Source organism: Callorhinus ursinus, unplaced genomic scaffold, assembly GCF_003265705.2.
Source record: "Callorhinus ursinus isolate GAN/ISIS: 27379988/994484 unplaced genomic scaffold, GSC_fseal_2.0 scaffold19, whole genome shotgun sequence".
Classification (NCBI taxonomy): Eukaryota; Metazoa; Chordata; class Mammalia; order Carnivora; family Otariidae; genus Callorhinus; species Callorhinus ursinus.
Window position 1 is genome coordinate 16,026,620 of NW_027397081.1, and position 27,263 is coordinate 16,053,882.

Here is a 27,263-nt window from a genome sequence, read left to right on the forward strand (position 1 = left end):
TGGGCATTCTGGATGCAAGGTCCTGTGTTTCTCCCAGGCTTGGTAAGCTGTCTCTCTCCATCGCCAGTCCACCCGCTTAGCTAAGTGGTATGATCATGGACATCGGGCCTGACTTCTTGGCTCTGCCACTTAACTAGTTAGTAAGTCACTTGTGTGACCATTGGCAGGTTACCTAACCTCTGCTGGGCCTCATCTTTCCTCATGTTAAAAAAAAAAAAGAGAGAACAGATGTACCTTCCACATGAGTTGTTATGAAAATTAAAGAAGTTATTACATGTAAGAAGTTGACGACAGTGTCTGCCACCCAAGTACTCTTCAATAAAAGTTCGTTATTACTATCATTGTCATCAACTGTCCAAACGACCAACCATGTATCCAGCTGGCATCTAGTAGCAGCCCCTGATGTGGCCAACCTGTACTAGGCCCTGGGGACACTGAGATCCATCAGTAACGGACGTTGTCCCTTTGGAGCTCTCGGTCTTGGGGAGATGGTAAGTCCCAGGCCTGAATGACCACATAGCAAGACGCGGAGTGGTTAGTGGCATGGAGTGGCCCGGATGAGGTGCGAGAGGGCTTTGAGATGGGAGAGGTTATCCCCAGCTGGGGGCGGGGGGTGGGTCAGGAGGCTTCATGGTGGAAGTGGCTCTTAGGTCAGTATTTAGATACGGGAAGTAAGGCGGGGAAACCTGGGGCGTGAATACAGGGGTGTGTGGCTGGGCGGGCCTGGCCTTCAGGGGAGGGCAGTGAGAGATGAGCCAGGGAGGGGGCAGCGAGCAGATTCTCCGGGCCTGTGAGTGTCTTTGTCACGTAGGCTTTAGGTCCATCCATCCAAGAAGCCGTGTGGCCAGATGGGAGCCAGAGAGCCAGGAGTCATGGGCCCCTGCCACAGTCCTGGGAGCAAGGGCGTTGCAAGCAGCCCCTCCCGAGGTGGGGCCCACAAGTGGTTACAAGGCTGGCTTGGCTCTGAGGCACCTTCTCGAACTTCCTCTGTCCTGGCAGCTGACAGCAATTGCCCGCAACCCACCAGGACTAAGGGAGGGGTTGCTTGGGATACTCCCTGCTCAGGGCCCGGAGAGTCGAGGGCATGGAAGCAGCCTCAGCAGTCCCACTTGGGGCCTGCACTCCAGACCAGCGGTAGCCTAGGGCCTTACCGGGGAGCTCCAAGACCCCGTATAGGTCTCCACTCCCCTTGCCTCCAGAGCCAGGCTGACTCGCGTCTGCCCAAACAGACCGGCCCTCCTATCTCGGCTGACTCACTTGGCGGGCACACCAGTTCATGTGCCAAAGCGTGGGCTGGCCTGTGTGACCCTCCATGGGAGCACACAAGTGAGCTCGTGTGTGCTAAGAACTAGTTCTCTGGGCCTGCTGCTCACTTTCCTCTCCACAAGACTGAGCTCCTGAGACAGGGCAGGGTTCCCTTTGCTCTGGTCTTGTTTTCATGGTGCCTGAGCCCTGGTGGTATTCTGGTGACCAGCAGGTATGCAGGATTGCAGGGGAAAGACATCAAGATAAAGCAGGAGGAGAAGGTGCAGATGGAGAGGAGAGGGGCTGTCAACAGGGACTAGAATCTGCAAAGCAAGGAATAATCCCGGCTTTGGTGAGGAGAACCCCAAGAGGGGACCCATGGCTCCATCACAGTGACCGTGGGCAAGTTACTCCACCTCCGGGAGGGATGTGAGACCAGCAAGCTCCTGCCAAGGCTGTCAGCTGCCACAAGTGCATCTTTAGGGGAGGAAAGAAATTTCTATTGTGGGGTCCCCAGGTCTCCACCCCACCTTCTGGGCAGAAAGATGGGCCAGGATTCAGGCCGAAGTGGCTGTGAGGAATCCAGACTCCCTCTCTGCTGCTAGCACGTGTCTCTCAGACTTAGGGGTAAGGGTGGGCTGCTGCCCTGTCCCGCAAAGGCCCTCTGCCCCAGAATGGTGGTTTGCTGAGCTTCTGGGCCAGGTCCTGCCAGACAAAGCGGACTCCTAGGAACAGCCCTGGCGGAGAGCTGTGTACTTCTCCCCTTCAGGCAGGGGATAGAATTGGGGGGCCCAAGGGGGCGGAAAGGAGTGTTTGCAGCCTTGGGGAACACACATTCCAGGAGGCATTCCACTTAAGCCCATAGATCAAACTCAAACTCCCAATGGGACGTTCTTGTGCCCGTGGCCACTGGCCTGTTTTGCTTCCTGGGCCACGCCTGCAGCTGTGTCCCAGCGGAGCTACCAGCCAGTGGAACTAATGTCCTCTAATGAGATCCGGGCCAGAGTGGCCGGGCGGGTTTTATTGTCTGTGGCTTGGTAATGAGACTCCTCATAAACTGGAAATGAAACTGGGGTCTGCACAGACCAGAGCCGGGTGGGGAGTGGCCTGGGAGAAGGAGTTGGCTCTGCCTGCCAAATCTCAGCCCCTTCCCCTCTGCGGCCCCAGGCCAGTCCACAAGCTCTCGGAGGACCACTCTCTGCCCCCCGTGACTGCCTGCGCCCTGGGGCTCCGTGCTCATACCCCAGAGCCCTGCCCTCGTCTCAGGCCAGATCTCCAGGGGGTGATGCTCTAGCTTCTAGAAAGACACCCTTCCCTCCCCTGCCTTCCCTGCAACTCCAGCCGTTCGGTTGCTGGGTGTCCTGTACTGTGGTGGGGACCTGGGATCCATGGTCAGCTCTGGCTGGGCCACCCTCCGACCCATGTCCTCACTTATCCCTCACTTCCCTAGGGAGCTCTGGCTTGTGGTAGGGGGAGAGTAGTGGTGGCTGGCGAAGTGCATGACCATCTCACTGGACTCGCCCTATCATGGCCTGGCTCAACCTCTGCTGTAATGTGTCCATCTCAGCCTGTTTCAGCTCCCTCATCTACTGGGAGATCTATTGGGGGTCAGAGGACCCAGCACCCGACTTGGCCACATTAGCTGGAGGTGGTCAGCAAATTACTAAGCTGACTCACTTTCCTCATCTGTAAAATGGAAGGACCAGGAATACCGTTCACATGGGGTTACTGGGAGGATCAGCTGGAACCATGAGCTGTCAAGAGGGCCACAGACATTTTTATTTTTAGTGGCGAAAGGATTCTATCTGCAACAGGATAAACCGGAAGAGGCTTTTCTGCCAGCGAGAAGGGGGTGACGCCAGGAGGGATTCTCGATCTGGCTGTACCATCCTGCCAGATGAGTGGACTGCTGGAGACAGGGTCTAGTGGCCCACCCTTCCCCCAAATGCAGAATTCTGAAGGAGGGCAGGGGCTGAGTCCCAGGCCCTCTCTGCCAGCCCCGGCTTCTACCCCAGCCAGAGCTCCAGATGGACAACGGAGCCTCGCTGCGGCGTAGCCAGGGAGTGAGGCGGGTGCCCGGGAGAGCCCCTGGTGCTGCGCTGCAGAACAAAGGCCACAGAGCACCCTGCTGTGTGTGCGAGTCCACGACCACCAGGGTCGGGCTCATACAGGTGCCTGGAGCCCACCAGGCCCCTGGAGCCCACCAGGCCCCCTGAGCCCCTAGGGCTGCTGTAGCCTCCGCCATTGTTTCCAGGTTGGGGCGGGGGGCTCCCTGAACAGCTCCTGGCTGGCAACCAGGGCAGTGAGGTCAGCACCGGGCAGGCAGCTGAGTGGCTCTTCCTCAGGGGAGTACAGAGGTGGCACTGCCCCGCCGGCAGATGCAGAGGGGGCCGTGACCACTCAGAGGAAAGGCACGGAGCACGGAAGCAGCTGCCACTTCACTGCCCATTTTATCACATGCCTGCAACGCGCTCAGCACTTTTCATACCTTACTGTCAGTTTAATCTTTACAACCTCCTTTGAAAGCTGTACTCACAGAAACCCATTGTACAGATGGAGAAAACTGAGGCCTATGAAGTAAACTTAACCAAGTCTACTCAGCTAGCAATTTGTCGAGCTGGGATTCAAACCCAGTTGACCTGGCTGTACTTTGCTGGGCGGCCAAGATGGGGTGCTCCCCAGGCTGCAGGGAGAGCAAGCAAGCTGTATGCCATTATCTGTTGACTAGGGCCTGGGGTCACTGCTGCTGCCCTGCCCTAGGGCCGTGCTCTAGAGAGGCACAGATCCCATGAGCTCCTGAGAATACATATCACTGCCCCACTTCGCCATCCAAGGATAAACCTTGGGATTATCCATTGCCCTAAAGAGCCTACAGCCTGCCGTCAGGAAGACTTTCTTTGTGCCCTTATTGGGTCTCTCCTGTTATACCAAGTTCACCTCTCCTTGTGGAATGGGTCAGGGTTCAGATGTTAGGCTTGATGTGTCTTCTTTCCATCTACGTTTTCTCTTTCCCCATCTCCCAAATCAGCACATAGAATCCAGAGCTTCAAGGGTTAACTGGACTAAAGGGTGTTATCTCCAACTCAGGGCATTCCCTCTGCAAGGTGAAACCTGCTCAGATCTTAAGTTACCTCCTGGCCCAGCCAGCACATCTGCTGTTGGCTTCCCAGACCTGGTCTCTATGGAGAGGGGCGGGCACCACAGGGGAGAAGCAACTGCCCGCCAGCCTGGGGCACAGGGTCCTGGGCTCCCAGGATGAGCCCTCTTCCCCTTCCATCAAGGGGGCTCCCAAGTTCTGCTGCACAAGCCAGGTGTCTCCAGGCACATGTATGTTGCTGACCCGGGCACACATATGGTTCTGCAGGGCTATTTATGGAGGACCAAAACCCACACTCGTGGCCCTTTTTAAATGCTCAGAGTATGCCACCTTCGCCCCCCAGATGATCCCCTTGTTCCCCAAGTATTCATACAGGAAGCAAAGATGCCAAATCAGTAGCTGAAAACCTATCTCTCAGGGACCCTCCCAGCCTTGCAGGGGTCTCAAGAAGCTGTGGGACAAGCCAGGCCCCAGTGAGCAGCAGGTTCCAGACGCTGTTTGCCAGCGAGACAAGAGAGTAAAGTCTCTCCAGCTGAGCACCTCCCTGTGAGCATGTGGAGGTCCGGTCTAAAGCCAAGGACAGAATAGGAATAGCAACCGGTGTAGAGGCTGCCCACCCCCCAAAGGACCCGACAGCCCATCTTGGAAGGAGCTGGCTAAGGGCAAATCCTAGGTCTCTTCCCAAAACCGCCTCCCGGACACTCTGACATCAACACAAGCATTATCAAGGCTCAAAGCTACTCACAAAATCCTAGTTGGAAAGACTTAAGAAATCAGTTACATGTGACTATCCACCTGCTATCTATTGATGGCCCCAGGCCTGCAGTGACCCACACATGCCAGTGAACAACACCTCCTTGCCCTCGTGCCCATGGCTCTGCAGGGGCACAAGGCATTGTAGATAACCAACACAAGCACACAAAGCCTTGCACACACGTGTGTGCGAGTACCCACTCGACACTGATGGCGAGACAATATGCAGACTGTCAGAACCGCTACAGCCTAACTCCCATAGCTGGCTACTGTCCATCCCAGCCTGGCACCCTGGCCAACATGCAAAGTTAAAAAAACAAAAACAAAAACAACCAAACGGACAACACAACAACAGTAAAGCAGGTGAATACACAGGCCCCCTCTCTGTCTCTCCCCCAGGTAGGAGCCATTCAAGTTACCAGGTTAACCAGGAAAGGTAAGATCAGGAAAATCCAAGGTATATTCACACCTCCCTTGGGTGTTTTCTGTTTGTGCCGAACAATGAACATTAGTCAATGCTAAACAATGGCAGTATCTAGACACAGCAGCTGGGGCAGACCCTCTGCCCGAACCCCCACCCCCTCATGCCGGCCCACTGGCTCAGCCGTCAGCACTAGGGGCCTGTTGGCTGGTGCCACCATCCTGGCAGCATTCAACTGGGTCCTGGGTCAGGAAGTGGCCACCGAGGTGGATTCACTGTGTAAAGCCGGGTGGCCGAGGAGGGAACTAATACCATTCTTTCAGCCCGCGTGGGACCACAAGGGGCCCCCCTGCCCCCGAGCCACAGATATTCAGGCTCAGAGATGCCTTCTCAGCTGCTCTGCTGGGGTTGCTGGGCCCAGACTCTGCAATATCTTCTCCTCCCCTCCAGCTTTGGCTATTAGGCCCTGAATCTGATTCCGAGACACTCTCTATAGCGCAGCCTCCAGAACGGGCACGAGACTGCTGTTCACACACGCTGTAATCCCCAGGCCAGCAGAATTGGTTTTGCCATAATGTCCTGCCCAGCAAGCCTGAGCACATCGCTGTCTGTGAGAAATGGGGAGAGAGGGAAAGGGCCCAGCTGCTCTGACACTCTGAGTTTCGCAGGAAACCACCTTCTGGGAGCTCTGTACAGACTGCAGAGAAGGGGTGTGCGGTGGCGGCCCGACAGGTCTTCCGAGGGTGTGCATGACACCTGGGGTGTGTGTGCTCTCTCTAGACAAAAGGTTTGGGGAAGCCAATTAGGGAGGGTGTGGTGTAGGTGGGACACCAGCTCTCCGCACCTGCTTCAAAGGTAGGTTCTCTGTCTCCCTCCAGGGCTCCTCCGGGCCCTCTTTAGGGTGCAGTCCCCAGGCCCTACTGGCCCTCTCCTTGGAGCTGACCTGTAGGAACTGTTATCTCAGAAGCTTGTGGGGCTTCACCGCCCAGCCTGGTAAAGTCTGTGTTGTAAAAACATACTTCTGTGTTTACACGTCAATAGCCAGACTGGGAATGTTGTGGGGTTTTTTTTGTTTGTTTGTTTTTTAGTCAGGGGGTCATCATACACTCTGGGGGCTGCCCCCACCTGCTTTCCCCCAGAGAGGTCCTGTGTCGGTGCTCCCTGACACAGCCCAGGAGAACCCAGAAAAGAGCATCAGGCTGGCAAGTCCCCAGAGAGGAGCAGCAGTGAGCACTCAGGAGGGAGCCGGGTGTGTGTGTGTGTAGAAAGTGGGGTGTGGGCAGGCAACTTCTGAGCCTACCAGCCTCCATCCAAGTGTCAGATGGGCACCACCATACCCCCTGCCTCCCTTTGCAGGGGACCAGGGGCACCGGCTCAGGGTACAGGAGCTTGGCCGATCGGGGAATTCTGGCTGCCCATGATGCCGGCCAGCCATGACAATGACAGTCAATCAAGGAGTGCTTATGAAATGCCTGTCTGAGCTGGGGTTCTAGGTCTGCATCCTACCCCTCAATCTGGATTTTGGGTGGGGGTAGCGTCTACACTTGAGCTAGGTGGGAGTGCCATCTCCCTGGTCCCACTCCTTGAGTGAGCAGGCTTCCAGCAGGCACCCCCCCCCAAGAAATAATTACCCACTGTGTATCACAAAGCTGGGGGAAAGACAACAACAAAAGGAGGGGAGGATGGGGGTGAGTTCATTCTTTTCCCCCAAACCTTCCCACTCTTTGTCCGACCAGAATTAGGTTAACCCCTGGTGTGCCAAACCAACTAGAGCTCTCCCAAAGCTCTCCTTTCTCTAGAATCCTGGTATGGACACTATGCAGTTAAGGGTTCCCAGAAGCCCAAACCCCCAGTGGTCAGGGGAGTCTTAGGTAGGGCCTGAGCTCCAGCTGGATTCCCAGGAGGTCCCGTGTGAGAGGAAGACCTCTCACTCCCCATGACCACCCTGCCAGGGATGGGACTAGTCAGGCCCCTGGAAATGGGCAGTGCCCCCTCCCCCCCCACACCTAGCAGGGCAGCACCCCACAGGCTGTAGGGGCGGGGGAACCGTTGTGCTGGCTTCTACAAAGTGCTTTCGATGCCATCAGCCACTCAGCGAGATCTGTGGAGCCTTGGCGGTAGGCTAGTGGCAGAAAGGGTACAGAACTGAATGAGGCCAGGTTCCTGCCTCCCAGGGGTGCACCCCGGCCTGCAACTCGGCAGCCGGGTTGGCCTCTGGGTAACACACCAGCCCAAAAGTCTGCGGCATCGCGGGCATCTCCAACGGGCCGCTGCCAGCGATCCGGTATTCTCACCCCATCGGAGCTGGTCTCTCTGTACTCCGACCCCTTATTCTGCCACCCTAAGCCCAGACCACGTGCTCCAGCCAAGCCCCCTCCCTCCCCCCGCCAAAACCCCATCTAGCCCAGGCGGGAAGGGAGCGGGAGATCGGCTCACATTTCTTCCCAGAGGGGTGGAGGAACCCCCACCCCCACCCCGACCCCCGCTGGTGTCACCAGCCACCGTGGGAGCTGGGTAGCTTCCCCAGGGACACAAAGGGTTAAATCCAGGCGAGGGGACTCGGTCGGATTTGCCTCCTAAACGCATTTTCCAGTTCATTCCCCAGCACAATACGCCGCCGGCCGGTCCCAGCCTCCGCCCCCACCGCACCCGTCAGATGGGCCACCGCGGGCCACCCCAGGGTCGGGCGTCGGGTTAACCCCTCGGCCGCCGGCACCTCGGGGAAGGACACGAAGGGGCATCTCGGGAAAGTGGGTCATGCAGCCACCTGGCTGGCACCAAGCCCGCGGCGCTTCCTGGGCTGGGGGGGGGGGTTGCAAACTGGGAGTGGAGTTCCGAGGTTAAGTCCAGCCCGCGCAAGGCCGGGAGGTTGCGAGCCCGCGCGGCCCGGGCCTCACCCACCGGGAGAGGAACCGCAGGTGAGCGAGAAGCTGCCTCTGACGCAGGAGCCGGCTCTCGGCGCCCGCGTGGGGCTGCGTGGGGCGGGAGGAGGCGCGAGCGCGCGGAGCCGTCTGGCAAAGGGGCCGGGGACAGAGACGAAGCCCCCCTGCCATCCTCCAGACCCACAGCCCACCGCCTCCGAGAGACTGACGCCCTCCCCCTGGGGCTGTTGTCTCATACCCTGAGACGGAGATTACGGTGATTATTTTGCATTTATGTAACATACAGTGTTTCCAAACTGCTTCCCGAGCTGAGAGCTGGTTATTAAATAAATAGAACGCTATTACATATTGTTATTTTTGTGAAAAACTGAGCGGTAAAGTGCTTTCTTGCCATACAGAGACGTGCATCCGACCGCTTCCCTGCAGGGCAGGCTGTTGGGCTTCTCATCCTCTCTCTCCGCCGTGCCACCCGCACCCCCCTTACCTAAGCCGTGACCCAACTTTTCTGGCTCCTTTCGCTGCCTATAACCCAGACGTGCCCGCCATCCAGCTCCCAGCTCCGGGAAGGCATTGGAATGGCGGGGGGGGGAGCGGTAAAAAAGGCAGAGGCGGAACGCGCTTACCTGGGAGGAAGAATGCGGTCAAGCCGAGAGCGAGTCCCCACCAGCGTCCAGCGGCGCCCGCAAGCCCCATCCGAGCCATCGGGGTCCGGGGGTCCGGCGAGAGGGGCCGCGAGGAGAGCGCTCCCCGCGCTCCAGAAACCAGCCCGGAAGACGAAGGCCGATCGCTGCCGGCCGGCGGGCGCTCCGAGGATCCAGGTCAGCCGCAGCCGTCGTCCGGGGCGGGGTGGGCTGGGTGCGATCGGCGCGGCCGCAATCCCGGCCCCGGGCCGCCGGCGGCTCAGAGGCTCGGTGGATGCCCGCCGCAAGTTGCACGAGTCATGCCCCCTTCTCCTCCTCCGCTCTCCTCCCGGCGCCGGTCCCCGCCCTCTTCTTCCACGCAGAGCCCGGCTGGGGAGAGGGACCCACCCCCGGCGCGCCCGGCTGCCCCGCTGCGCTGCGCGGGCTCCCGGCCCCCGGCGCGCTCACACCCTCCCGCTCGGCTCCAACTTGCAGGCGTCCATGGCCGGCCGTCCTCCGAGGGCGGCGGGCGGGAGGCGCGGTGGGCTCGGGGCCCAGGCGGCGGGCGGCCGCGCGGCTCGGCGGCTCGGGCGGTGCGGCTCCGCGGGCGGAGGGCGAGCCGGGTGCGCCGCGCGTCCCCCCCACCCACCCCGCGCCGCCGCCGCTGCTCGCGCTGCCGGGTCCCGGCGATCCGCAACAATGTGGAGCTGCCTGGGCGCCGAGCCGCGCCGCGCTCGCCGCTCTCGCTCTTTCTCTCACTCGCCGAGCTCCAGCCTCTCAGCCGCTCTCCCCGTGATGTCAGACCGAGGGGGAGGGGTTAGCGTTAACCCCCTCCTGGCTCCCGACGCGCGGCCCGCGCCCGCCCTGCCCCGGCCCCGGCCCCGGCCCCGGCCCGGCCGCGCGCACCTTCCGACCCCCGGCGGAGGCGGGTCCCCCGCGAGGGCTGCGGGGTCCGCCGAGGCCCACTGGCTCGGGAGGTGCCCCTTCGGTCGCCTTCCCGCCCCGGGAGGGCTGGAGGGCTAGCCGCCCTCCTCCTCGCTGACAAAGGGAGGCAGTGACCCCTAGCGGCCGGCGTGGGGGGGAGAAGCTGCTCGGTGGAGGTGGAGTTAAGATGCGGCGGGCGGAGAGGCGGGGAGGGGGGGAATGGGCCATGGAGGAGGGAGCGTGCAGTATGGAGACTACTGGATCTGGCAAAGTCCAGCTGAAAGGGAATCTACAGGCCCTCTACTCCAACCTTGGCCCCATTTTACAGATGCGGAAACAAAGGCCCAGAGGAAGGGAATGCCACTCGCTCAGGGGCACAAGGGCAGAAAGTGGCCGACTTGGACTGAACACCACAGCCAGAGCTCCCCTCTCCTCTGCATCACCTGAACGCTGAATGGAGAGGCAGCTATGCGGGGACCGACGGGAAGCTGCCAGAGAAGTCGTTGGTGGGCAACCGTGGGTGAGATGGTTGCCACTGAGGTTTCTGGTCTTTTCTAATCTCCCCTCCCTTTGCAGGGTTTCCTTTCCTGAAACTGAAGCCCCCTCCCCTCCTGAAACCAGCGGGAAACCGAGCTCAGCTCCCTTTGCCAGAACCTTTGTTTTGGGCGATTTGCAGGAATCCCGGGAAAGTGACCCATCTGGTCAGTGTCCGAGGCAGGCCAGGGACTCTCCGCCGCATCCCGTTCACCACCCACCACATCCGGGTGTGGTTGGCTTCGTGCCAAGGCGGCTGGGCCCTTTGGGGCCCTTGGCAGCACGAAGCCTGCCCTCTGCGCCTTCCCTCTGGATCTCCTACCCTCATCCTCCACCCTGGGAGGAGGCAGACAGGCACACAGTTTCCCACTAGGGAGGAACAAGTTCTCCCCAGATGCCTGACCAGATAATGCGCCCTTTGCCCATTGCTGCCGTTTGTCCAGCTGGCAGGAGCAGTGGGGTTGGATGGAGAAGATGAAGGCAATTTATATCTGATAATATATAAATTCCAGTTCCTGGGTGGCACCACTTTCTCACTATTGGGGATCTGGCCCTGGAGCGTCTCTCCTTTTCCTGCTGAAGTGGTCTAATTTGTCACTCACATGGATGTTTGTGCCCTCATGTGCACGTCTTTTACATTTAACAAATACGATCGAGCTTTCTTTGTACCAAGCACCGTGCCAGGCTTGGGGATGTCGAGACACCCTCATTGCCCTAAAGGCACACAGTCTAGTTTGGGGGGCAAAGAGGGAAGACAGATAAAGAAACATATTATAAATAAGTATTTCCTGTGTGTGGTGTGTCCAGAGGTGAGCACCCAGGATTTGGTGGGTTTCGGAGAAAGTGCCCCGTGCAGCCTGGGGGCGGGGGGGAATGGGGATCAGGGAAGGCTTCTGGGGAGAAGGGACACAGAAGGGGCTGGGTGAGTCATCTAACAGACAGATGTGTGCTGGAGTGAGGAGGCATTCAGGAGACTGGATTTCGGATGGGGGGAGGTCTGTAGAAGGAAAGGCACAAAGACCAGCAACAGCTGGGTGAGTGGGACACACACACACTGGTTCTAGCCTGAGACTTGGGAAAAGGAGAGGCCTGTGGATCTGTGAATGCCTGGGAGCCCCCAGGAGGGTTTTATGCTGGGGAATGTCTTATCAATTTTGATTTGTGGTAGCCCGGTCCAGCGGCCAGGCACCTCCCCTCTGGTCCTTGGGTACTTGTAAGGGCCATGGCCAAGTTGGTTCATTGCTGTGTCTGAGACTCTTCCTGGTGCGTTGTAGGAGCTGAATGGATGGGTTTGAGGGGGCAAATCCAGATGCACCAGTACCCACTACTTCGCTGCTCATGTTCTCCTACCTCTTCATCCTTGGGTGAGGCTTCTCTGATCTGCTCTTAAATGAGCTTCCAGAGAGGATGTGTCTGGGGGTAGGCATGGCTGCCTGGGGATAGGTTGGATGGAGAACATGAAGGCAAATAAATGAGAGAGTATGATCATTCACTCATCGCTTTTAAACAAGCCCCCAAAATGCAAAGCACCAACGTAGATGCTGTGGAGCCAGAACACACTGAGGGGAGGGGGTAAAACGTAATGGTCAAGCACTTGGGACTCTGGAGCTAGATTGCCAGGATTTGATTCCTTAGACCACCCCCCCCCGCCACCCAGTAGCTGTGTGTCCTTGGGCAAGTCACTTAACCTCTCTGTGCTCAGGTTCCTCATCTGTAAAATGAAGGGAAGTGTAGCCCCTACATCATGGGGTTGTGAGGATTCAATGAGTTGAACAACATGAAGCATTTGGGAGAGTGCCTGGTGTATATACAGAACTGTTTAAGTGTTAGTCATTGTTAAAACTGTAATCTCTCTCCCCACATCCAATTTTGCTCTTCTCTGCCATGGTGCCAGGGGGATATATGAATCTTTAAAACCTTTATTTTGAAGTAATTTTGGATTTACCAAAGAGTGGCAAAGACAGAACCAAGTTTCCATGTGTCCTTCACCCAGCTTCTTGTGATGTCAATGTCTTCTATGTCCACAGTATATTTGTCGAAACTAGGAAATTAGCATTGGTATAATACTATGCATTGAACTACAGAATTTATTGGATTTCTCATTTTTCTACCGATCTCTGCTCTATGTGCAGGGATCCAATCCACAGCATCACATTGCATTTAGCAGTGGATTGTGTTCTATTGCAAATGAGCAGGTCCCTGTGCCCGAGAACACTTCCTTGGCCTGTCAGCCGGTGAGGCCTGTGTCCAGTCCTCCTCGAGGTCTGTGGGGCCTCATCTTATCCAGCGCCAGGGCATAGAGTAGGAGCCACGGGCTTTCCTGAGGTTCCGTGAGGCTATCAGACTTGCATTCTTGGCCTTTGCCCATGCTGTTCCATCTGCACTGATGTGCTCTTCCTCCTCCTTTTGGCCAGCCACTTATTTTTGAGGGCTCAGTTTACCTGTGTCACTTCCCCAGAGCAGCGCCCTCCGCCCTTTAGACCAGGCAAGTCCCCTCCTATATGCTCTCACAGCTCCCTTGCATGCTATAACCCTTCTGTCATTGCTTATAATACTTGATTCTTTCCCTCCCGGGCTCTCAGCCCCTCCAGGGCAGACCATGTGGGTCTTGTCTGCTCTCTCCCTAGCACCTCGAATGTGCCTGACACTTGGTGGGCACTCAGCGAAAATGTGTGGATTGCCAACCTCACATCCTGGGCCACTTTCTACCAATCGCTTTCCTCTCTGGGCTTCAGTCGTCTCATCTCAGACCAAGGAGGTTAATCTGTTCAGCGGCTTTCAAATTGTGTTTCGAAAGCCCTAGCAATTTCCTGGGTTCTCCACTCCCTGCCTCATTAGGAGCCGTGTTTAAAAGCACCTTGTTTTCATGCTCTTTCAATGTGCGGCTTTTGAGGAAGGTTCTTTTTAATGGATTCTGCTGCTTAAAAAGTTTGATCCCCCCCGCCCCCGACACATCATTTCATTATATATTCTGCACTGCATATATAGTTGACCCTTGATCGGAGGTTAGGGGCACCAACTTCCCGCATGGTTGAAAATCTGCATATGGCTTTTGACTCCCCCCAGATTTAACTACTGATAGCCTACTGTTGACCAGAAGCCTTATGGATAACGTAAGTGGTCGGTTAACACATTTTGTAAGTTCTATGTATCATATGCTGGATTCTTACGATCAAGTAGAGAAGAGAAAATGTTATTAAGAAAATCATAAAGAAGAGGAGCTACATTTACAGCCCTGGACTGTATTTATTGAAAAAAATCCATGTGTAAGTGGACCTGTGTAGTTCAAACATGATTTTCAAGGGTCGACTGTAGTTGCATTATTTCAGAATTCTGTGATTTATTTTTTCTGCAGGCCGCAGTGAGCCATGGAAGGTCTCTGAACAGAGAAGCACTTATTGGGGGCTGCTGGAGCTGTGCTTTCCAGAGATGAATCTGGCAATATCGTGGGTAGGACGGACGGAGGACTGGTCAGGGAGGGAGTGGGGGAGCGCGGAGAAAGAGTTGTGGTGGGAGCCAAGCGAGGAGAGAATTTCTTGCAGGAGGAGGTTCCCAATAGTATCTGATGCTGCAGAAAGCGGGTGGGGATCAGAAGAGGGTCATTGGGGGTGCCTTGGTGGCTCAGGTCATGATCCCAGGGTCTTGGGATGGAGCCCGGTGTTGGGCTCCCTACTCAGCAGGGAGTCTGCTTCTCCCCCCTCCCTCCCCCTGCTTGTTCTCTCTCTCTGTCAAATAAATTAATTAATTAAAAAAAAGGGGGGTCTTTGGAAATGGTGGCAGAAATACCAGTGACCTGTGAGAGTGGTGTTGGTGGTAAGGTCAGGACAGAACCAGGGATCAGAGTGGCAGGAGAGGCAAATGGAAGGTGGCCCAGCAGAGGCAGCAGGTGTCCACCCTGCTCTGGAGAAGTTTGGTGGTGGACAGAATGAGTAACATGTCTCAGAATCTTGGAGAGGTTTAGCATGACAGAGACCAAGGGGCTTCTTTCCCCTCTTTTTGCTGGGAAATCCAAAGCTACTGAGCATCTTACAGGCAGAGGGAAAGGGGCTAGTGAACAGTGCAATCTGGAGAAGCAAGTGTGAGCCGTAAAAGAGGGTGCCCTCCGGGAGGAGACGAGGGTGGTGGCCCTGGGGTGGAGGTCAGCCTTGGAAAAGAAAGGCCTTACCTTTCTTTGAGCCTGGAGGCAATGTAAGGAGAGCAGTGAAGAGGGAAGTTTTGGGGTGGAAATCAGGGAAGTTAATGATTAGGTCCTTGCATGAGGTAGGAGCTGAAGTTACCTGCACAGAGATGAGAGGTGGTTTCAGACCTCGTAAAGGAGAGGCCAAAGGAAGTGGGAAGGAGGTAGGATTAGCAATCTTCCAAAACCTGAAGGGAAAAGGAGCAAGCCTAGTCTGTGTGCCTTCCTCGAGGAGAATCAGCACCAGTGGGCATCCGTGTGGGGGAAGTCGGTTTTGGTTGAGTCTGGGAAGACTGTTGAGGGAACCGGCAATGGAATGAAATCCCTGTCTCCTTTGAGACTGAGGCCCCGGGGCCACGAATGGGCATTGCTGGCCATGGGATTCTTGCCCTGGTGTGAAGTGTGGCCCGCAGGAATCCCACATTCCCTCCTGGCTCTGAGGCTTGATGACTGCAAGAACAGCAGCCCACTCAAAGGACAGGCACGGGGACTCACCTTTGTCACCTACTCCGCGGCTGGGGGCCGTGACCAGACAGAGATCAGCCCTGAGGAAGGTGCCATCCCCAGGAAACTGTCCCAGAGCCCTCCCTCAGCTTCCATGGGCTCTTTCAGAGAGGCAGCTGTTGGGTTTGGACTGGACCCAAAGTCAATACAATAGTGACTTCCCCTCCCGGCCATAGTCCAGGCCCCTCTATGTCATTTAGTAATTGGCTAATAAAGCTCACTTTGATGTGAGGGGGAGCCCTATTAAGAAGTACCCAAGATCCCCCCAATACCCAGAAATCTGCTCATAGAAGATAAACTTGAACATATATTAGAGTGGTATGCCGAATGGGGGGGGTCACACTTTCCTATGACCCTGGTCCCCAGTCTGGGGTCAGTGGAGGCCGAGGGCAAGGGGAGAGGAGCGGAACCCCCTAGAGGAAGTATGGGCAAGCCCTAGCCAGCCCCAGAGAGGACCCACTGGCATGGGTGCCCCTTTCCCTAAACTGACAGGCTAACCTCACCCCAGGTAGTGGGAAACCACAACACCTAATTACTGTTATCATCACCTTGGTAGCTGTGGTGATTATGATGGCACCTGTGTATCCCACAGTGCTTGGCAACATTTAATTATTGTTATTCTTAACAGTGATCACTGTAGAGCCTCCCTATGGCCCTGGCCGCCATTGCTCTTGGGGACGATGGGTCAGCTGCACACAGCTGCACCCCAGGCACAATGGTCCACCATGTCAAAGTGGTACCAAGATGGCTAACAGGCAGCTAGTCTCTCCCTTGTGGACCATGGTGTCCCAGGGATCTCCATGGCTCTGGGGGTGGCAGCTCTGAGCGATGATAGAAGGCCCCAGTTCCACCTTGAACCAACCAATTCTCCAGAAAGAAAGGACCCAGAAGGCAAACTAGTCTACACCCCGCCTCTGATCAGAAGGTGCTCAGTGCATTCCTGCGAATCACCACATCCACAACCCTCGGGATTTCTGGATGTGAGTGGGGGCGGGGGGCAGCATTCCTGATTTGAGACTGTTAAAAACTCAACAGTGCTCCTGGGAAGAGGGTTCTACTGAGGACCTGCATGGACCGGGGAACTTAGACTAAGACATGGCAAGGGGCTGGGGAGGCTTCTGCCTGCAGTGTACCTGATGGGAAAGGTGAAAGGGAGGAGAGAGAGGAAGAAGACGCTTGGCGTCCCACCCACACTCCCTTCCCTTCGCTGGTGCCTTCAGATAGGGGGTGGGCGGGTGTTGTGGCCAGGATAATTATCAGGATGCACTACTTGTCTAGAGGAACCAGATTTTTTTTTTTTTTTTTTTTTTTGAGAGCCGCGTGGAAGTCAAGAAATGGAATTGATCATAAGGGAGGAACAGAGATCCGGGGTCAGCCCAAGCCTTGCGGAGAAAGCGCGTGGTGGACGCTTGCCCTGGGAGCGTGGGGATGCCACTGCACCTTCTCTGGGGCACTGTGGAACTGTGGGTCTTGACCTCTTTGGGCCTTAGGCCTTTTCAGGATCCGATGAAACTTATCCCCCTCTGGCCTGCAAACAGCACACATGCACAGGATAGTATTCATGTGGCAACCGCCCAGGAGCTCAGCTGGGGCCCTGAGTTAGGAAGTTCTGCTGAGGAAGGAGTCCTTGGGGAAGGAGGCAGCCCTGAGCCCAGACTCGCTATGATCTGGGCTCATGAGGGATGTTAGTGACATGGTGGATCCAGAATGAGGAAAATCTAAGCCATATTTCTATAGTGTGAACTATATATTGCTTTGCAACTCTGTAAAAAAAGATGTACCTATAGAAAAATGGGAAGGCAGCGTGGGGAAATGAAAACAATTTGCAGGTAAAATTTTTTTGTCTATTTTGAAATTTACTTTAGCATCATTATGAAGTTGCTTTAATACCAGATTTACTTTTTCTCTATATTATGTAAAGTGCTTTTCCTCCAGAAATGAGCTTCTGAATTATATTTGATTTTGGTTAATATTAATGTCCTGCACTCCTTGAGTACATGCTTCTGGGGACAGCTGCTCCAGGAGGATGTCAAGTGGCCTGGATGCGACATCCAAAGGGTAGACAATGCCCTTGCAGGTCCTTGAACTTGAAGGCACCTTAGGGGGCAGCTCAGCAGAGAGGGAGTATATGAGTTAGAGTCAGGAGTCCCAGGTTTGCATCCTGGATTGGCCATTTACTAAGTGTGGACAAGAAGGGTGACCAGCTGTCCCAGTCTGCTGGGGACTGAGGGGGTTCCCAGGACATGGAACTTCTGGGCAAGTTGGGAGATGGTCATCCTATTCATAAGCCCCTCTACTTCTCTGTGCCTCAGCTTTTCTCATTTGTAAGATGGCCTTGATGACTTCCATTTGTAAAGGTGGGGGATGAGGTTTCTTACTGAGGGATGGGATGGAGGAGAGGTTGGGGGAAAGGGGGCAGACATCTGAGAGGCCAAGAACCCATACAGGTGCACGCCATGATTTAAGATGGAGGACTCAAGGCAAACACTCTCCCACAAAAGGCTTTAACAATGATTCATTAACAAATATTTATAGACCACCTATGGCCAGGTACCATGCTACGCATTGGAATAAAGCCATGAACTACTAAGACGTGCTGTCTCCCTTCCTGGGGCCCAAAGGGAAAGAAGAGGTCTATAAGGAAGTGAGATAATAGGGGAATCTAGGGGCCTATAGGAATGTCAGGGTTGTGGGGACCCTTCTCTACTCTAGGTGGTCAGGACGGGTGAGGAAAGCATTCCTGTGGAGGTGGGTTGAACCCTGAGGGGCAAGGACGGGCTAGCCAGGGATACTATATGGAGAAGTCATATGGGAAAGGCAGCGAAAAGCCCCAGGGTCCAAGTGCATTGTAGGACTGTGAGTAGTTGGGTCCGCCGGGTGCGGTGCAGGGGCGGAGGAGAAGGGGCCAGGAGGTGTGTACCAGGTCGTGTGGGCGTGTGGAGCAAGGGTGTTTCATGCCACGTGGAAGTCAACCGGTCTAATGCTAAGCCCCAACTGGTATTCTGCTAGCATGGCATTCTGAGGTTTAGCTTGTTCTAGTAGCCAGGTCCTCTGGACCTAAAGGTGCCAGTTAGGTCTGTCCTGCTCCCAAGGCCCCTGAGCCTGGCCCATCTGCTGAGGGCTCCTGCGGCTCCAAGTCTGGTGTAGTCAGTCTGTGCATCCCCCCAGCAGGGGCCCCGCTGCCTGGCACAAGACCATGGCTCCATAGGGCAGAGTGGTGCCCCCTTCTCAAGCATGCTGCTGTCACCACAATGCGTGTGTGGGCTTGTTGGCTGCGTGACAATGAGCTCAGGGCATGCGGGGGGCTCACGTAGCCCAGGCAGCTGATAAATAACGAACAATTACACCCATCCGTCCAAGACCAGGGAAGTGGGTGTGCACCCATATGCGTGTGTGTGCACACACTCAGATTCACTGACATTTATGCCCACGCTATCACTGGAGCTCAGGCAAGCACGCGGAGAGATTCCCTGCTGCCTGAGAGAGGAATAGGCCCACGTTACATTGCATTCATCCAACACCGACACACGTATGTGGCAAATGCTCCATATACAGCCTCACGGAGGTGCCTATGCTGACCCGCACCGCTCTATCAAGTGCTTAGCACAAGGCCTGGCATACAGGATTATTATACCGTTATGTGTTAATAGGATATTATATTAAGACACTGGGATGTGTGCCCATGGCCCCAGATACTCGTAGACCCCCATACATTGCCCCAGACACTCCTTTAAAGGCAGGTGCAAACACAAGAACTCCCTCCTTCCGCAAAACTGGTACATACACTCTCGTGTACAAAAACAGGCTAACTCTCTCGTAGATGTACAGTTTGCTCTAATTTGCCCTCCCAGTTGCACCTACACAAAAATCATAACAGCAATAATAATAATAATAATAGCAAAACCAGGTTGGGTGATTGCTTTACATTTTTCAAAGGGCTTTCAGGTCTATAATCTCATTTGAGTCTCACAGCAGCCCAGTGAGGTAGGTGTGTGGAGCAGGCGTTATTACCCCGGGTTTATGGTTGAAGAAGCAGAAGCCAGAGAGGTGAAATACACCATTTGGGAGGCGGCCTCGAACCCAGATCTGACTTCTCTGCAGGGAGCTTCCCCGGGGCGGGGAGTGGGGGGGGGGGGGGGGGGGGTGGCTGTTTGACAACGTCCAGCTCACATTAGAGAAAGCAGCAAGCAAGCCATTGGCTTGCTGCTGGATTCTAGATTTCTGGTCAAAACATTTCCCGGAGTCAACCCTGGCTGAGAAGTGGGAATTGGAGGCTGATAAAGGGAAACTGCCATCATTAGGAATGCCATAAAGTCTCATTTACAACTCCAGTCAGATGAAAGGAGCAATTGACCGTGTTGGAGGGAAAAGCAAATACTGATCTCCTTTAAGACTGCCGCTTCCAAGACAGCTGATCCCGGGAGGGCAGGAGGTCCCCGGGTGGCGAGCGCCTGTCCCATCTGCCTGCTCCCCAACTCTGTGCACTTCCTCTCCCCTCTGTCTGGGCGGGCCTCGGGGTCCAGGAGCTCTGGTTCTTGGAGAAGGGGGAGAGAAGGAGAAAGAAGGGTCTCCCCCTCCCCCAGAGCTCCTCTCTCCTCCCGCAGCGGAACCCTTCCTCTGCGCTCAGTTCTGAGCCTGAAAGACACCCAAGACTCTGCCTCCTATTGGCTGGGGCAGAAATGGGGAACACGCTGCCAGTCCCCTAACACCTGGCCTGCCACCTCCATGGAGGCCAGGCCCTTAGGCATGAGATCCAACAACTTTGAAAGGGGACAAGGACAGCTTTCTTCAAAGGCCCGTGCTCTGTGGGGAGGTGGCTTGATGCTAGAAGGACGATCAGCGGGATCATCCTTCTTTTGCTGCTTCCACTGCTGCTTCACTCTTGGTTTTATCATCACCGGTGACTTAGTTCCTCTATCTGCCAAATGGGGATGTGAAGACCACCCTTATGCTGCCACAGTGAGGGCCAGGTGAGATGAGGAGTGTGAAGCCCCCTGCACCGTGCGCCCCTGGGCTCCAAGGGTGTCGGTCTCCCGAGGATGGCCTCCACCGCCAGGGCGGGAGGGCTGGCATGGCAAGAGACGCTCCCCCAGCCTCCTGGGTATGCCGGCTCCGGGTGGGAGGGAGGGAGGGGCAGGGAGGGGACATCTGTTTGACACTCTTGTCAGCATCCGTTACCTGGTGTGTATTTTCCCAGGAGCTGATTACATTACAGCATGTGTTGATAAACATTTGGAGTTGGAGCGGAGTGGAAACTGAGCGGAATGCTAAGCGGGTGGAGGTTTGGTCAGGAGCTGCTGAGAAAGGGCTGGATGTGAAGAACGGGAGGTGGTGATGGGGGGCCCGGTCTGGTGACTTCTTAGCCTGCTCTGCCCCTTTCTCTTTCTCTTTCTCTCTTCCTCTATGTTCCCTGCTTTGGCTGCCAGCCGGGCATCCAGACAGGGTCCCATGGGCAGGGCTTTACAGCAGAAGAGGTGTGGGATTTGGACTCAGGCAGTTGTGGGTTCGAATCTTAGCTGTGCCACGGGCTAACTCTTGGCACTTTGGGCCAGTCCCTAAACCTCCCCAAGACTCATGCTCCTCCTCTGTAAATGGGCTTCACATACACTCCACAGAGTGAAGATTGACCCATCATGCCTGGCACATAGAACTCGGCACTCAGTGAGTGTTGATTCTTTCCCCAATTTTCCTGGAGGAAAAAAGGAACCCTAGCCTTGATTGCACTTTGGAGGTTAGGCAACTTTCTTATGTTTACTTTGGACTAAGGGGAAGTGGGCTTATGTTTTTCGTAATGCAACTTCCCTACCTCTAACCGTGGTTGGGACTGGTTAGGTGACCCTACATCTTTATATACCTGTGCACTTAGGACAGCTGAAGTTAGTTATTTGTTTAGTTATCTGCCTGATGTCTTTCTCCCTCACCAGTCCCCAAACTCTCTGAGGGCAGGGATTGTTGCCTGGCCACAACTGAATGTTCGGAGCCTAGCCCAGTGCCTGACACCAGAAGGAATGGCTGACTCTCACCTGCCTGATTTCGTTCAGAGCACAGTGGTCAAGATAACCCCTCTTAGGGGTCTGTGGTGCCTTATTCCATGCTTGTTTTGAATTCAGAGCACTGGCTGTACTTCTCATTTGGCCTTTGGAATAACTATTCCTGGGAGTATCTCTTGTTTCTCTGAGGTTGCAAGTTTCTGGGGGACTGGGGGTATAGACCTTCAAGATTCAAAAGGACATGCAACTGGGCGCAGAAGAAATCCGACAGACATGCCTAAATGAGGGAGGGATGCTGCTCCTATCTCCCTCCCCCACCTCTGCGGGTCCTTGCCTAGGCACCTGCCTGCCGTCCCAGCCCACCTCCACGTGCGCCCGTGGCCTCCAGGCTGCAGGGGCTGCCCGCAGGTTGCAGGAGCACGACTGCCCAGCGCCACCTAGCGGGCCTGGGGCCGGGGGAGAGTGCATCCCTATCTTCCCAGGCCCGCGGGACGGTGACTGCCCTACAACGCAGAGTGGGGAGGCCCCTTTCTCTACCTCCAGAGAGTGTGCAGGCTCCCCCGGGGAAACGCGCTTCTCCCAGGTTCCGGGGAGCCCTGGCCCCGACGGCAGCAGTCGGGGTCGTGCGCGCCCCGGCGCCCTCGAGGCGGCCTCCTACCCCTCCCCCTGCACTTCGTGTCGTCGTTCCTGTCTTCCACAGCCACAAAGAGGACATTGATTGGGAAGAGTAGCCGGGCTGTGGTAGGAAAGCTGGAGGGGATGCACACGGACACACACACACACACACACACACACACACATCCCGCCTCCTGCAGCACCCAGCACTCTTGGGGGGTGGAGGGCGGAGGCCAGGGGAAAGATCTGCGCTTCGCCCCCCTCCCCCCCCCCCCCCCCCCCCAGCCCACCTAATTTCTGCAACCACCATCCACCTCTGGAGGAATCTTCAGCGAATGGTTCGTTCTAGAGGCTGGCCTCCCCCGCCCCGCCCCCCAAGTGTGCTGTCCTCTCTCAGCAAAGATGTACGTGGCACTTAGGGGCCCTTTTTAATACCTAATATTGTTAGGAACGAAGAACTGCTGTCGCAGCTGCTGCAAAGACAAATAACATGCAGTAATGCATCCCGGGCTGATAGGAAGGTTTGACTAGGTTGCCGCTCTGGATTATCAGTGCTCTCTGTAGAATGGCTAATAGATGGCACACAGCACCCAGAGGAAGTGTTGGGGGGCCGAGCGCGGTGGGGTGGGAGACGGGAGAAGGCAGGGGCAGGAATAGTTCTGCTAGCGAGGATTCCCTGAGTCTCTCAGCCTACTCCTAGAGGGTGGAATTGGATTTGAGCCTTGGCTGGAGGCAGGGCTCCTGACCCTTCTACAACCTCCTGCTTCATCACTTCTCTGATAAGGAAATCCTTACCCCTCATAGCATCTGAATTCTGGGCACCCTGACCCTTTAGAGGCCAGGGCTGCCAGGACTGCCCCAGGTGCCCTACCTTGCCTAACTCCTGCTCCCTGCCCCCCATCCTGTCTGAGAGTCTCAGAGCTGGGCAGCAGTGGAGATGGGGTGGGGGGTTGGCAGTTGGTGCCTGTAAATAGAGAACTGGGAGTGGCAGGAAACAGGCTCTTTGACATCCCACTTGGTACCTCCCTCAAAGCTCCTGCTTGCCACCTGGATACCCATGTGTGCACAGAAATTGGCTGGGGCAGGGGCTGGGCTGGGCTGCTGGCTTGCCTGGAAACACTCCCTTCTAGTCCCCAGAGCTGATGTGGAGAGTGTGCCTTTGTACGTGTGTCCCCATTTGTGGGCAAGTCTGTGCCCACATGGGTGCCTAGAGATGTGGATTTATTCACTTATTCAGTCTATCTGAGTTTGAAGGGACTTTGGAAGAGACCTCTCTGCCCCACTTCCTACCCCATTCTGCCACATCTATGCCAAATGTTCATCCAGATTCTGCTTGATTGCGCCCAGTGACAGGGAGCTCACTACTTACCAAGGCAGTCCAGCCCTGCTCTGTCAGTTGGAATACTGAGATGGAGACTGTGCCAGGCAGCCTAGACAATGCCCTCCCCCACCCCCTCCCCAGACTGCAGGGAAACAGGGCCAGGACAAGGTGTCAAGAAACAGCAACCCAATATAGTTACAGCCAGTATTTGCTGGGTGCTGGCTATTAGCCAGGCACTGTGCTAAGTGTGGCACAAATATCCACTCTCATGATCTTCATAAACCTCTATGAAGTCATGCCTGATGTTATCTAATGGTATTAAAGAGGAAACTGAGGCACAGAGTAGTTAAAGCACTTGCCTGCAATCTCACCGCCAAGAAGTGGCAAAGGCAGTTCTCAAAACCAGGAGGTCTGGTTCTGCCTGAGCTTAATCGCCACACTGTAATCGCAGGCACCACCCAGAGAGAGAGAGAGACAGAGACAGAGAGAAGGTGTGTGTGTGTGTGTGTGTGTGTGTGTGTGTGTGTGTGTGTGTGTGTGTCTTCCCCAGCTTTTCTGGCTCGGTGATGTTAAAGGTTAGTGGGAACTCTGGACAAGAAATTAAGACATCAAGCCTAGATGGACATAGGGGACATACTCACAGTGAAGTAACGTAGGATAAATATGATTGGTGGATGGGAAATGAGTAGGGATGATCTCTATTTATGTTCCACACCAGCCAAGGGTTAGGTGGTACATGGTTCAGAGGGTTTTATGTTCAATTTTATGTCTAGGCAGAATTTGGGATGAGGTTATCACTTCTCTTCTAATTAGTGCAGGTGGGCTTCCCTGGGCACTGCTTTCAGGAGCTCTCCTGCTGTCTTGGCTTTGCCATCTGTCCCCAAGAGTGAGGCATGGGGGAGAGTAGCTGAGGGAATAGGCACTAGATTGGGAATCAGGACACCTGGATCTTTGGCCTTGGGTCTGCCCCCAGCTTGATGTGTGACCTTGGATGAATTACCCTGCCCTTCTGGGTGTCCACTTTCTCATCTCAAATGAGGGGTTAAGACTTGGGGATCTATTGGGCCCCTTCAGTGGGTATAGTCTCTGTGGTCTATCAAACAGGGCAGCTGTGCACAGGTGGGTAGGTTGTGCATTGTGCAAGGACACTTGGCCAAGAGGTAGATGGTGGGCAGGTTGTGCATTGGGCAAGGACACTTTACCAAGAGGTAAAACCCGGCCTATGCTCTTCTCACCAGGCCATGCACTGGCAGGGCCTGTGTCCATCTGGGGAAAGGGGCACGTTTTCCTAATTTGTGCAGAGGAGCCACATGGGTCAGTAGTGACCCTGCAAGGTGTCCACTCAGATTGGCTCCCTATGGTTGGTCAGAGTTGGGGTGGTGGTGCTAAAGGGAATTTCTTTATCAGAAAGTGAGATTGTAGGTTGGGGGCTGGAGGGAGGAACAAAGGGAGGTCCCGTGGCCCATGGGCTGCCAGCAAATGCTGAATAGGGAGCAGTGGGAAAACGCCTGCAGGAAGCTGACCTGCAGACAGAAAGGGAGGTTTCGGAGGTGGCGTGTAGGGGGGCAGGTCTCAGCGGGCAGTGGGCAACAATATGGGATGGGCCCTGGGGGTGAGGTCAGGGTATCCCTGGGAGTGGTGGCCCTCCCTGTCCTCTTGCTCCGAGGTGGGGCGTTCTGTGGACATTGTTGGGCAGTCTGGTGCCTGCCCTGGGTTTAGTTTGGTCCGGGGCTGAAGACTATGCCCGGTACCAATTTGGGCCTCACTGACTCTTGAGAAGAAGGAGATCTAGTAGGGACAGACTTCTGAGGCCTCTCAGTGCCCTGGGAGAATGTGGGGTGTTGCCAAGGAAGAAAACTGGGGGTGAGGTGGAAGGGGAGGTAGGTATGCAGGCTTGGGGGGATTGGGGAAGGGGCAAGCCTCCCTTTCACTTGGCCGGGGATGCGGCTGGGAATGAGGGGACGTGGGAGTGAGCCCTGAGTGGAGCTTGTTCCGTGGGGGGAACCCACCGCTGATCACAGACCAAGCCTCTGGAGACCATCCGTCTCCCTCGGCCATCCCACCTCCAGCCAGGGACAAGTTTGGGATGCCACACCATTAGAGTGGCCAGGCCTGTCCCAGTGTGTTGGGGTGCAACGGGCGCCAGAATGGTCGTCTCTGCTGTGATGACCGCAGGTGTGCCCTCGTGCCCGGGCCAGGCAGCCCCTCCCCACTCTCCTGGGGCAGGGGTGGGGCGGGGCGCCACTGCTGTTCTTTAAAAGAAAGGGAACACAGGGGGGCCAATCATCTGTCTCTTGCTCACAGGACGGCTGTGCCAAGTGACATTGTGTTTTGAGAATGTTCCTTGCTCCCTGGCAGCCTTGCATTTACTCTCCGAGGCTTAGCTGAGTGCGATCCCACTTCTGAGAGGCTTTCGCTGGATAGGCAGCTGCCCCCGGGATGGAAGGAAGCCACAGTGTGTCCTCTGGCCCGTATTAGAACAGTGGTGACAATGGTGACAATGACACAGTACAGAGCTGACACTGAGCTCTGACTACCTGCCAGACACGGTTCTGGGTGCTTACAAACTAGGATGTATAAGCTTCCTGTTGCTGCTGTAACACATGCCCACAGACTTAGTGCTTTAAAGCAACACAGATTTAGCTTGTAGTTCTGTAGGTTAGAAGTCTGACACAGGTCTCACTGGGCTAAAAATTAAGGTGCAGGAAGGGCTGCAGTCCTTTCTGGTGATTCTAAGGGTGATCCCATTTTCTTACCTTTTTTTTTTCTCAGATTTTATGCATTTATTTGAGAGAGAGCATGAGAGAGAGCACACAAGCAGGGGGAGCAGTAGAGGGAGAGGGAGAAACAGACTCCCCACTGAGTAGGGAGCCCAGTGCAGGGCTTGATCTCAAGACCCCGAGCTCATGACCCAAGCCAAAGGCAGCCACTTAACTGATGGAGCCACCCAGGTGCCCCCTTTTTCTTTCCTTTTAAATCTTCCACAGGACTGTGTTCCTTGGTTTGTGTCCCCTTCTTCCGTCTTCAAATCCAGGAACAACTGCATCTCCCTGGTGCTTCCTCCTCTGACGCGTCTCTCCCTAACCCAGCCAGGAAAGACTCTGCTCTTTAGGACTCACATGATTAGGTTGAGTCCACCTGGATAATTCAGGATAATCTCTCCATCTCAAGGGGCCTACTTTAAACACCTCCACAAAATCCCTTTGCCATGTAATGTAACATAGTCACAGGTCCCGGGGATTAGGGCATGCACATCTTTGGGATCCATTATTCTGCTCCCAGAGCATACTTTTTTATATAATGGACCAGTGAAGTAGGTAGTGCTATTACCCCCATTTTAAAGATAAGAAACCTGAGGCACAGAGAAGCTAAGTAATTGCCCCAGATTACCTTGCCAGGACTAATATATTTGGGATTCAGACTAAGGCAGACTGACTCCAGAGTTAGACTTTAGTCACTGTGACAAAAGCAGAACCAGAGAGCAGGTGGCAGAAGACATCCAAGTTTGACATGGTGTAAGGTCAAGTCCCCCTAGATCAGCCAAGCCATGGAGCAACATGTGTTTATTGAGTGTCTGCTATGTGCTGGGCCCTGCCTGGGAGGGGCTCTCAGGAGGATGTGACAGATCTCTAGTCTGAGCCCCGGTTCTAAGCCTGTTCTCTTTCCATATCCTATCGCTGTGTGTGGGAAGGGAGGGGCCCTGTCCCGCAGAGGTTAATCGTGCTCTAGTGGGCTTAGGGCCCGGGGCCCTGGGTGAGTCTGGGTGGAGGACTGGGTTGCGCTGCACCCCATAGGACCCTGCTAGATCAACCCAGAGCCCACGGGGGCTGGTTCACCAGGCTGACTATTCCTGCCCATCCATCACGATGGGGAATGGGCCCTCAGTGAGCCTGGGACCTGCAAATCATGGAAATGAAGACCAACTAGAGGGGCAACCAGCAGCCCCTTGGCAGGGCTTCTGGCCACAGAGGTGGCTCAGGAACTTTATAGATGTTTCCTTCTGCCTCTGGGAGGCAGAAACATGCCAGCTCAGCACAAGACCTGGTCTAGATGCTTCTGAGCAACTGGGAGGGAGGGCATCACCTCAACAGGATCCATGGCCCCCTCTCCCACTCCCCACAGACCTTGCTTTTCCATCCCCAGGGACGCTAGAGCTAGCATCTGGTCGGTGGGGTCTTTC

The 27,263-nt window shown here is 55.4% G+C and overlaps 1 protein-coding gene across 1 annotated transcript in view; it reads right to left on the reverse strand.

Annotated features, from left to right (window-relative positions):
* Positions 1 to 9,639, reverse strand: part of NECTIN1 (nectin cell adhesion molecule 1) — a 63,667-nt gene extending 54,028 nt beyond the window's left edge. Inside the window, exon 1 of the mRNA XM_025893648.2 lies at positions 9,022 to 9,639. Within this exon, the coding sequence (XP_025749433.1) occupies positions 9,022 to 9,100 (79 nt within the window). The 5' untranslated portion in view covers positions 9,101 to 9,639. The remainder of the gene's footprint in view (positions 1 to 9,021) is intronic.
* Positions 9,640 to 27,263: the final 17,624 nt, after the last annotated feature.